The sequence below is a fragment of the Argiope bruennichi genome, chromosome X2, assembly GCF_947563725.1.
Source record: "Argiope bruennichi chromosome X2, qqArgBrue1.1, whole genome shotgun sequence".
Classification (NCBI taxonomy): domain Eukaryota; kingdom Metazoa; phylum Arthropoda; class Arachnida; order Araneae; family Araneidae; genus Argiope; species Argiope bruennichi.
The window spans coordinates 37227568-37240533 of record NC_079163.1 but is presented as its reverse complement, the minus strand read 5'-3'; the positions used below and the strand labels follow the sequence as shown (position 1 = coordinate 37240533).

Genomic DNA, 12966 nt, shown 5'->3' with positions numbered 1-12966 from the left:
AATAATTATCTGATGCACCTTATCAAAGTATAGATTTTAAATATTTAACTGATAATTGAAATAAAAGTAGGTTCAGAGTTTAATATTGGTAAATGGATTAGTAGCTCTAAAATTATCTGATTGGAGGTGGCAAATTTACTTTAGTATCTCGTATTATTTTCGAAATTTTTATTTTCATGTCTTGTTTTGTTATAATGATAAACTTTAAGATTTGCCCTCTCCAACAACAACAAGAAAAACTTTCGGACTATTACTCTCAGGTTTAATCAGAAATGTAATATTCTTAATATATTTTGAATACATTCTTTAAGTAATTGTTGTTCCATATTCAAATTTAAAAATTATCAAGAGAAATTGGTCACTCTAATAGTTCGCTTATTTTTTTTATCCCTGCTTATTTCCTAACGGGGAGCACCTCAGATACGAGGATAAGAAGCTTCCGGTATGTTAGCTGGTTCTCGTCACCCAGGTGAGTACAGAAATGGTGGGGGTCGGCTACCTCCTATCTATAACCGGACTTGCTTTCTACGGGAAGGGTTGTACCGGGGCCGGTTATGGCCCTTAGGACTCAACCATAGTTACCATCAGTGTTGCAGTCGCGGCGGTCCGGTCAATCAGATTTATCCGTGTGCCTTAGAGGCGAGTTGGAGTAGCCGGTGAAGGTATCCGTGCTTATTAATTTTATGAATCTACACCATGTCTTTTGCTGTAAATAAGTGCTCTATAAGCAGTATACGTCAATACGATTGCCATAATTTTCTATTTCAGTGACCAATTTATTTTTAAGATCTTCGGTAAATTCAACACTACTTCATGCAACTTCAAGCATGAAAGGTTTGTATTATAACCAAAAAAAAAAAAAGTCTAATTTTAACAATGTTATGGATTTATTTAAAAAAAAAATGTTATGATATAATGTAGTAAAAACTGCTCTTAAAAAATGCAGCAAAATGTCAAAATTTCATAATTATTGAAAAAACGAATAATCTTCATATTATTTTATATATCACTTCATTTAATCGTACAGGGTGGTTAGATGACAATTTTCTCAGCTTGAAGGATTTTGCAACCTAAACTAATGAGCGAAATGGAACCAAATTTTATATTTATACTTAATGTTCACACGAAGCCATACTATTGCGCGCAATGGAAGGTCATGTCTACTTCAGAAAGATCACGAGACCTTAATGGGATAATGGCAAATGGATTTCTCTTTGGGGCATCTATTTGTTATTGTCCCATTACTGTGATGTGATCTTTCTGAAGTAGGTGTGACCTTCTATTGCGCGTCATAGTTGGCCTCGTGTGTACGCTGCTTTAGACTATGGGAGAGAAAGATAAGGGAAAATGAATCCCCACCCCCAAAGTTCCCGATGTCATATTTTATAAACAAAAGTAAGATCGGCATACTAAAAATGTAATCCAAGTGTTGATTAATAAAAGAATATTTTCCTGTGAATTTTATAATGCCTATTATTCATTTCTATGAGTATTTTTTTGGTCAATCAAACATTAATGAAATTTTACATAATTCATTTCCAGTGATTTTGTTGTAACTATTGATTTCAATGTTTTCATTTCAATAGAGGCTGAATCTCTCCTATTGATGACTTTTGTTATTGTTTAATGATATTTTTTACACGTTTTTTTTTCTCTTTTTTACGGATTATTTTTTCTCTGAATTCCTCTTTCCATGCTTATGACATTCTGTATATGAAACTTAGGGCTTCATTCTGTTCATTAGTTTTAGTTGCAGAAGCTTCCAACAAGTAAAGTAAATTTAGAATCACCCTGCACTAAAAATATATAGTATTTGGGTGATTAAAATTTGAAAACCATACCGTTTATAGATGTTACCGGCAAAGTATGAAATCCGGTAATCTATATAATGCCTACAACAAGCCGGCAATATATGGAACGATTCATATTTTACATATTTACTAGGCATTCTATAGAATGCCAAATGAGAAACCGGCAAAGTATGAAATACACCTCCGATTTGTTTAATATCAAGCGCAATATATTGACATTTGTAACGAGTGTGGCCAAGGATGGTTCATACCGACTTGGAACTTCTGAAGGAATTTTAAAACAAGTATATGCGAGATCACAATTCATTTTATGCTCTAAGAACTTGCTTAGAATTGAAGATATTCCAGATCAAGAAATGCCTCTCCGGTCAATTGCAATTGCTCAGTCCAGTGGAAGCGGCCAGTGATTCGTCAAATGTATGTGTAAAACAAAGTGCCAAAATATGAAATAGTAAGTTAATTTTAATTTCTTATTTTTTTTTACATGAAAATTTTGTCTTCCTTAATAAGAAAGGTATAAATTATGTTTTGTTCAGCTTCAATTTTTCTTTACGTATTTTGAATAAATTATTTTAGTGGCACTTTCATTATTTTTTCAGAATATTTGTATTTTTGAGGAATGAGCGTCATTTATATAACAACCTTACCAGGACCTTTTTTCATACTTTGCCTAATTAACATTCGTCATTCTATAGAATGCTTAGGTATTATATACAATGCCTAGGAAAATTATATAATAATTCTCATATTTAACACTTTGCCTAAAAAAGTCCGAAATTATATATAGTGCCGAGGCATTCTATAGAATCCCAGCGTTTCATACTTTGCGGGTAACATAGACACACCATATTGATGTGTTATTTTGATTTTTATCTAAAATCATCTTGGGAGTAGATAAAACTTTGAAGCTGTTCAAGTCACTTGCATTCAATATGGATCATTGATTCGATTCTTGCCTTTTTTCAGATTTTGGACATTTTCTCGTTTAGTTAATTGCATTTTTTGATTCCGTGAATTGTTTTAAAATGGACCGTGATTACCGGGCGACAGAATCTCAGATTTGAGCCTCAATTCCAAAAAACGGTCCTCTTTATTTATAAATCTGCTACTTGCAAAATCTCTTCATGGGTCAAAGGTTGTCACACAGATGAGTTATAAAAGAATGGAAAGTGGGACATTTACCCAGTCGTCTTGCTTGCTTGATCGTGATTCAAAATTGTGAAACAGAACTGGATGTTAATTTTGTAAATCGCATCTTTCTAAGTTGGCAGTGAATGAATTTCTTTCACTAGTATTATTCTTAAAGCACCAAAATTTTTAGTTTCAGTAAAACTGTGAAATAATTCATGATTTAAATTTAGTTTATTTCTTTTTAAAATTGCTTTTCGAAATTCGTATTTAAATCTCAAGAATTGAGCAGATTTTTTTTTTTATTTAGCTGGCCAACGCTGTATTAAATAAGAAGTTTTTAAAAGTAAAATAAAACTTTTATTAGGACACAACAGAAAATTAATGAATGCAGAATTTCATACAAAATAATAAGTTTACCAAAAAATATATTGTTTCCTTATTTTTAAAATTTAGTTGACAGCACCATTTTCTCATTTACATTTACCCTTTTTTAGTATTTTGGCAATTTAAATCCATCTACCTATCTACCTTCTAATTCTATAGAAAAATTCCATAAATTTTTAAAAAGGTATTTGTTCAAATTATTATAATTTTCAAAGATATGATTTTTAAAAATATTTCATGAAAATTCTATAATTTTCTTAAAAAAATAAGATGTTTTATAAAAGTACTTAAAATTTTATAATTAAATAAAATGTATTATTCAATCATAAAATTATAAAATTTCTCATAATTTTATAATTTTATTAAAAATTTTTTAAATATTAATTTTATGTAATAATTTGAATTTTATATTAACCAGCTACGCCAAACTTGCTGATACGCTCTTTTTCTTAAGGCTTTCATGAAGACCCCTCCATCTAAAAGAAAGCCAACAAAGAGCGTGCCGATTTAGTTTAGTTATATTAACGTCCCGTTTTAAAGCAACACTAAGGCTATTTTGGGACGGAACTCGTACTTTTGAGCTGCGGTCAGATGAAGGGGACAACACCTGAGCTGGAACCTCCTCCCGAACTTTCCACACCACACTAACGGGAAGACAATTGGCCCCGACGCTTTCAACGTTCACGAGACCCACTTACACGACGATTCTTCTTTGGAATCGGGTCTCGAACCTGAAACCCTCCGGTCCCAAAGACACAACCTTACCACCAGATAATTTTATGTAATAATTTAAATTTTATATAAACCAGTTACACCAAGCTTGCCGACACGCTCTTTTTTTATGGCTTTCATGAAGACCCAATCATCTAAAAGAAAGGTAACAAAAGGCATGCCGGTCAGCTGTGAATGTATTGATGAAGGAATATCACTATCAAGTGTATTCATTTTATTACCTTTTACAAATTATAACGTAGTTGAGACCACGGCAACAACGAAAGCATTCGCAAATCAAAGCAAGGGGGAGATAATAATCATTCTACTTATGATGAAATATTAAATTATGATTTGAACAATTTCCTTTGTTTCTTGTAATTTTAACCTTCTGTATACATAGCAAATTTTATGGATGTCGATAATATAAGCTGGGAAAAAAAGAAGGAAAATGCATATGTGCGCATATAAAATGAGCATATTTTTAATTAGTCGATAGTAATAATTAGTCGCACGTAAATATTGTTAAACAATAATAAAATAAAATGTTATGTTATTTGTAAATGAAGTTACAGTTTTTCATATAAAATAATTCAGAATGGAATATGGGATTTCAGTTTCTTTTAAAAAATTCATAATGCAGGTAGTTTGGATATACATCTCAATCCTAATTCCACAATCAAACGGTTACTTTCATACGATTCAAAACAAATTCTGAATCTTTACGCCCTTTTATTTGCATTCTTGGAAACAAGCAATGGGTTTTTACAATTATTTTCAAAAATAAAATATAAGATACAGTGAACAAATCCAAGAAAACAAATATTTCCAAATTTTATCTCGCAAAAACACTTAACATTGACTACAAAATGAAACAAACAATTAGTTAAACAAAAACAACCCTGCGTCTATGCAGTCTGTGATAATCTAAAATGTTAAGAAATATATTTTAATAAATATAACAATTTATAATAGAATAATAACAGTAATCTATAAACAATAATGGATCGTCGTATGTAATTACACTAGAAGTTAATAACTTCCAAAATAGCAATAATAGCTTGCAGCATTGTTCAACAAATTTTGAAATTTATATGCGAAAATTTTGTTACCTTAATGCATTAATACTAGAAGTTAACACTTTCAGCTTCTGTTACTAAATAACTTCAGAGGAAAGAATTTGGGAAAGTATTTTAAGCGAAATGAAATTTTCACTTGAATGGATTATAGAGATTGATTTATCTTCTCCTGAAATTTGGTGCTTACAATGGTATCCAAGATCTTTTTTTTTTTTTTTTTTTTTTTTTTTTTTTTTGCATAGTGTTATTGAATAATATGCATCATAATGCTTAAGATCACAGCTTATTGCAATAAGCCACTAAAAATGCATTTCATAAACATCAACGCTTAAGTTACAGATATTTAACTTACTTGATTATCCATTCCTCTTCTTGATATTTCATTCTGCACACTGTCCAGGATTGAATCTATGTCCTTTAAAGATTGAACTCGATCGGCAGAATCTGGGCCTCGAAAATGTCCTAACAAGACATTTATAAAGATGAGATTTAAAGGCAAATTCAAAATAAAATACTAACTAATTTGTTCATCAATATTATTCCAAGGACAATTAATTATAAAAATTATTTTTTGAATACCTCAAAGAGTAAGTTTCATATTCTCTTTTGTAAGTTAAAATAAATTATTATCAAGTTTTTTTTGTTTTTTTTTGTTTTTGTAATGCTATCAATGGTTTTAACTAATTTTCGGTGAATTAATCTTAACAATTTACATAATTACTTCACCTGTACAGAGTGCTCCTGTGTAAAACGAAAATCTTAACATTTTAGAAATTTTCATTTCTAAATCAAATTTTAACCTTACTAATTACTATTCTCTAATATGCAGTTAGTCATTTGTTTACTGGATAAAAATTCATGCAATTCATATTTCAAATGGAACAGGTGCCGGCGTCCTGGCATAAGGATAGCGCATCTTCCCCGCTATTCGGGCGTCCAGGGTTCGAATCCCGGTTCCTGCATGGTTGTTCTTCATGTGTTCTATCTGTGAGGTGTGTGAATGTGCCCCCCTGTAAAAAGGGGTTGTGCAAGCGAATGTGTGTGTGTTTCATCTTCATATGAGCTAGAAGTCAGACTTCTGCCCTCGGGTGCTCAGGGGTCTTTATCCTCAGAAGCAATTGCACCTCCTTTCCGTGGTAACACGGACACGACATCAACATCATCAAATGGAACAGGTTGTTGATAGAATTATATATTTCAAATAAAAAGTAATGAATTACTGCATTCATAATAAAATTGTTTTGTAAAATAGGCACTAGATCATATAATCAGTTAGGAATGTCTTAAAAGGTTGGGATTTATTAAAATGTAGTAATAAAACTTTAAATTTTCTAATGATAATTAATTTGCTTTATTGATATATTCAAATATAACATAGATGGAACCCATAAAATTTTTTTGGCTATAAATCTATTTTGAACAATAAAACACTGAAATCTGTAAGACCAACAGCTATATTCCTTCCTACCTTCTAAATGAACAAACGGTGTTTATTCAGTTTGTTGAAGAAAGAATAATAAATATAAAAACTTTTGACAAGCCGCGTATATAAGTATATTAAAAAAGAATTTCTCTATCAAAACTCTGGAGTTCAAAACAAAAATCATAAAAGCATTATAAAGATATTATTAAAGTGGAGTCGTAATTACATTTATTAAGTTTTTTCATCTTTATATAATTAACGTTTGGGATTATTTTTATTCTTTCAATACTTATTGTGGCTTGATAGTCTTTTCCTGTTGCTTTCTGTGATTCACACCCTTATGATTTCTATTTTTCTGCGTGGACCTTCAAATTTTTGATAGTTATTTTTCCATTTTCAATGCCAATAAAAAGGTTTTTAAAGACTTCTTATATTTATTATAATCTGATTTTTAGCTTTTATGATGTTCATTGTAGCCTGAAAAACAGACATGTGACACCTACATCTTATCAAACGCCTTCAGGCTGGCACTGCAACGCTGTACGCAAATCGCTATGTCATATCTGTCAATTTTCTTCAAATTAACATCCTTATTCTAAGCAGTTAATAAAATTTAACCGTGAAACTTACATAGCGTTAATCTACTTACATGGTAATTTTTGGTGGAATTGGGTTTCTACGCTAAAACTCTCCATTCTTGAATCCATAACTTTACCCACCAAAACACTCAGGAGATTCTGGCTATACTTAGATATTTATTATTTGTCGGATCCTTAATCGTAGATATCGAATGTTCATGTTTATCGATTTTTTTTCTTTCGAATTTTTCATGTTTATCGTTTTCCAGATAAAGGAATCCAAGCGTTTTTCTGTTGGTGATTTCAAGAAGCTGTAATTATCATTATTTATTTAACCCTTTCTAGGGCCGTGGGAAGTATGCGTCTCACCAAATTTATCAATCTTTGTATGAAATTATGTAGATTGGCATAAGTTCTGACAAATTTTTTTAGTAAGTCAGAAATTTAGATGCTTCAGTTCTTTATCTCAGACAAAATGATGTGTCTTGATTTGTTACTTAATTATTAATTAATCAAATTAAATTTATCTAATAAGCTAAATGAATCCCCTTTTCTTAATCTAATATCAAACCTAAAAATATTTTAACATAATATGACTAGAAAAAAATGGCCCTTTAAAGGGTTAAAGCATTGAAGATTTCGAGCTATTTTTAAAAAGTTATATTGATTTTAGAATTGCTTTCTTATTGATCCTGACTTTGCACCGAATCTGGAGTTAATGAGATGTTTATTATGATATTAATGTAGAGTCAGAACTCTCTAATAAAAGTTTGGTGTTTCTGAAATCTATTCATAAATATTTATCTTAATATTTCTTAGAATTTTACTTGTGCTGATGATGTTCATATGAATAGCATTTGATGGGTGAGCAAACTAGCCTGTTATTTCTCTGAGAACTTGTAAAAAGAAAGTATCGCATATTTAACATGCTTACATTTGTATCAATGATACTTAGAACTATTTTGAATGACATTTTCGTAAATCTTTGAAACAGAATTTTAAATACCGAAATCTTATATATGAGAGAATTCTCTTCTTACTTTTTGATGTTGTTTAATTCTGAAAAGTTCAAGAGACACTAAAGAAAATGTTATTACAGAACTGTAAATAGTAATATATAATTGATATTCCATAATTTTTATTAATATTGAATATTGATAAAGGAAGAAAAACATTTTTTCTGTAAAGTTATTTTTCAAACTTTTATTTGCTAACCACTTGCGTTGGCAAAATATTCACAAATGCGCCTGTCAAAATAATCAATTGTACTGTAACTTGTAGTGAGATTAATCTGAGTTATAGAAATCGAAAAAAGATTTATAATTTCTAAATAAATTAATTTTTGACCTAAGATTATTCTTCTGTAAACTGTGCTTCGGCAAACAATCGCAGTAGACGGGTCACGAGCATTATTTTTTATTTCTGTGATAATTGCTTGTAGACGTGTACAGCCGTCTTTAGCGATTTTGTGACAAACGCTTTTCGATGTGCGTGGTACGTCTTTCAAGAGCGACTGGTTAAATTCTTTGCATACAACGACGAGTCTGGCTCGTGCATCGAATGACTGAATTTTAAATTTTAAATATGCAATTAAATAAAAAGTATTAAGTAATTTAAAATTCAAAAAGTCATTTAAAAGCGCACCAGTATCTCAAATATCCTTATATTATTATAGTAATTAAAGTTAAATAAATAAAAATTAAATAAATAAATAATAATTAAATAAAAATTGTCTTAAATAGGATGCGTTATCTAATTAGGAAGTTAAGTAAATTCGTATATCAAGGGATTAAGAAAGCATTGACTGTGTGTGACTGCGGGATTTGCTTAGATCCAATATTTGGTTATTAATTGCTTACCAACATAACATACTTATTTAACTTGAAATAGGAATTTATCAGATTTATTCAGTTTGCACTTCATAAATCTCACGCAAATTAAAAGTTTTATCATTTTATAAAAGAATTTACATTTGAATGAAACAACTCTAATACATTTCAAAAAGTTCTGTTTTATGTTACAGAAGTTGTTGTCCTAACTAACCTGGAATCTTTTGTAAATACGGCTTATTGCGTAGAAATATTGTTTTAGGATTACAGGCTATTGTGACAAATCCACTGCAAGGTAATAAGTTTTTGAATAGACTTTTTAGATTATCTAACCTTGCTTTTCGGTTGACATTATAGAAGACGTAACTTAAGGTACATATTTTTCCGCAAAATTATCAAAGTAAATTTTTATTTGTTCGTAATTACCTATTCCTAATTCCGCCCGTCGAATATTTATTTCTGGATTGAATAGGCTGTCTACTCAAAGTAGTGACTCAATAGCTAATTTCTAAAACAGAGATAAGCATTGGAAAAATACTTTCAATGACGTACAGAATTATGCTTTATGAGTTAATAAATATATAACTGAAAACATTAAGAAATATAAACTTTTACAGTCCACATGCCCTATAAAATATTCTTGACATACCAATATTTTAAACAGAAAGGTTCTGTTTTTCTGTAACTGAAACTGAATAAATTCTGAAAGCTTTCAATATCTCTATTTTGTATTATTTCAATGGTTGCCTTAAATAGGATCATACAATTTTCTGACTCCGTAATATCTAAGGGACCGATAGTTTGACTACAATAATGAAATTGAAAGCTTTATAAGTGTTATATAAGCTTTCGATTAGTTTTAGTCCAGAATGAGTGGAATTAGTCATTTTTTAAAATACTAGTGTGTCGAAAATGTTTTAATGAATATGACTAACAGAACCGGAGCAGTATATAAAAATTTAGATTTCTTAATTTTTTTTTTAAATAACAAAGTATCTTTACATCCTTTATAGCATTTTACCAATTGGAAATATATATCTATCTCTAGTTATTAGTTATTGGACCCCGATTAGAATGGACTCTTCCTGCATAGTACGAAAACAAAACATATCAAAACTAGATTCTAGTTTTTCCATTAATTTTCTTAGCTGACTCACTTTCTTATTAACATTTTGTTAATTTATCATCTAAATCTCACATACTTTTAAAACAGAAGACCAGACTTACCATTTGCATCAACAGCTTCATAGTAGACGAGTCCCAATCGAAAGTTATCCCTCTGGAATTTATCTAAGATCTCCGACATGGCGTTAAGAGTGTCTTTATTGACCTTCCCCCACACCCAATAGTTCGCATATTCTTCACATTTGGTAGGTTTCTTTCCCTGAATCATAACCTGACAACCGTCCCACCAGTAGACGGCAGATTTCAAATCCCTTTTTTCCGCCGTCACCCACACTGGTTCGGCATCATTCCACCAATGAGAATGCGAAGCATTGGAATGTAGGGCCATAAGAAACAAATCGTCTATTTGAGCATCATACATGTAATTTTGGACAATGCCATGGCTCTCGGGATATAAACCTGAAAAAAAAAATGAACTTTTAATACATAACTTCCATATAATTTTCGAAAACAAGCATCTATAGTATCATAGACCACGAAATTGTTAATTTATAGCCAAACGTGCATTTTTTTTATAAGAGTTAATTATAGTTTCAATAATGTAATATAATCTTTTTATGAATGATTTTTATAACTTTAAACTTTAATAATTTCAATATGTTAACAGAATAGTTAACAGAACTTAATTAATTTTCAATATGTTAACAGAATAGTTCAAATTGAATTTCATATTTTTTTCCAGATGACGAAAAATGCAGATACTACGCGAGAAACTCAGTTTCTTTATTGAGATTAAGTCTTATACCCAAATGCAACGGAACTTGGCACGATAAGAAAGGGAACTACAGTCCCGGTCTACTATAAAGGCTTGGTATATGCACCGAAGATTATAGACCGATGACTTGGTAACATGCATTCGCAATTTAGTAGAACTTGTCACCGTGGAACTGCTGAGGCTTACAGGGAAAGAAATTAAATATCGAATGGACGTTCTCCATTCGCGCCATTTGAGGTTCACACTTGTCTTATATAAATGAGGAGGCAACACTTTATGAGTTGCTTTGTCGCATGTTGCTACATGTTTGTCCGATGTTACATATTTTTTTATTTTTAATATAAATTTAAAGTGCCAAAGATAAATTGTGGACACCCGGTATGTTCATATAACAATTGGCTTAGAAGTCTGCCTTTAAAAAGTATGAAGGTCTAAGTGAACTCCTGTTTGTTTGTCGGATAAACAAATAAATCACATTAGGTATGACAAATAGAAGAACATAATAATGGTAGGGATAAACTAATCGATAATCATAATGATGAGTAATATAAAGTGGATATTTAATATAAATATAAACCTCCTGATAAACAAGAAACTAAATTAATACAGAAAATTACCCATTTACCCATGAGGGAATTTTAAACAAGGATGGAGAGGTTCTAATAAAGAAAGAGAAAGCATCTGTCTCGTTGCGATATTACATTCTTTTAAGTTAAAAACCAGAATACAGGCCAAGGAGGTTTTTATGGGTATGATTTTCTGTAACTTTCTCCGGGGTCAGTGAACATGATGGAGTAGTTGAAATATACCTTACGGGAAGATGAAAATTATGCAATTATGTGAGGTACATTAAGGTATAGTCGATAACTGCACAACATTGTAGGTTTTGCAATCTAAAGATAATAGGATAATAAGGAATTAACAATTTTGAAATAGTTGCTCTGACTTAAGAGGATGAGAATAATGCATATATTAATATTTTTCGAAAAATTAAACTTCAGAGAGTTTACTTATACGATTGTAGCACACTTTGCCAAAAACAAGCGTGACAAAATGAATCAATCACTTAAATAAAAAGAGCCTTAGAAAGCAGTATCATTTTAAATAATTAAAATATCGAATAAAAAGGTGGTAACTGAAACTTTGAAACGTGGTAACGAAAACTTTGAAAACTTTATAATAATGATTGCTAAGTGTAATTAATATTCACGGAAGAATTTCATGTCGGGAAAAGAAATTGTCTCTGTTTAGATGGAGCTACAGAAAGGATAATAGTGCCAAATAAAAAATTCTTTTCTAAGATTGTCTTATATTATTCGAATGAAATTGCTTATTTTTAGAGGATACTACGCTTAAATCAAGAAGTATAATCAATAACTAAATATTTCAAATCTTGAGCATGGATTTTGGCAGGAAAGAAGTTTCAGGATTTTACTCTTTTCATGATTTTGAGATTTGGTCAAAGGAAAAGGCAATCACATCAACAATACCTTAAGCATTAGAATTCCACTTCATGCAGATACGAGATATTGGAGCCTCGATTAGAATTAGATTTTTCACCATGAAAAATTGCAATGTATTTGTGTTATAAATATTATGTTAAACCGCAAAACTCTCATCGTCGAAACAACGTTTCACGACCATGACGTTTCACTCATGCTCTCTTTTTATACATTTGCTGCTACTATTTGACTCACGCTTGTGATGCACACTATTTAATTATTCGACATCTCTACCACAGTTAAGAGATACTAGTAAAAGAATCTCTCAGTTAAAAAGAAGATATCAGATAACGAATCACAGACTCGAGTCATGGCAAAGAATACACAAATGTAGCAAAAATTACCACGATGTTATATCAATTAAGAAGTCCACTAAAAAATTATAATTTTTGTGTAAATTTCCTAAATTTGCCGGCGCATTTTAAAGATATGGCTACAATTTTGTGTGTTAGTTAGGGAGTTTTAAAAAGATTATGCCTAGTTTTTAACAAGATGTACATTGTGTAATTTAATGTTTAAACTTTTGTAAGTAAGTAAATATTAGATTTGATAATAATTGTAAATTTTTTGTTAATACGAGACAAATTATAAAGATTCTTTAAAATGCCGTTCTTTTAA

At 30.4% G+C, this 12966-nt stretch overlaps 1 protein-coding gene across 1 annotated transcript in view; it reads right to left on the bottom strand.

The window, feature by feature from the left end:
• The window catches only part of LOC129960419 (glycerophosphocholine cholinephosphodiesterase ENPP6-like), a 34888-nt gene that overhangs the window by 11326 nt on the left and 10596 nt on the right, over window positions 1-12966 (bottom strand). The window contains exons 2-3 of the mRNA XM_056073842.1: window positions 10174-10530; window positions 5469-5578 (exon numbers count right to left, since the gene is read on the bottom strand). Coding sequence (XP_055929817.1) covers window positions 5469-5578; window positions 10174-10530 — 467 coding nt within the window. The remainder of the gene's footprint in view (window positions 1-5468; window positions 5579-10173; window positions 10531-12966) is intronic.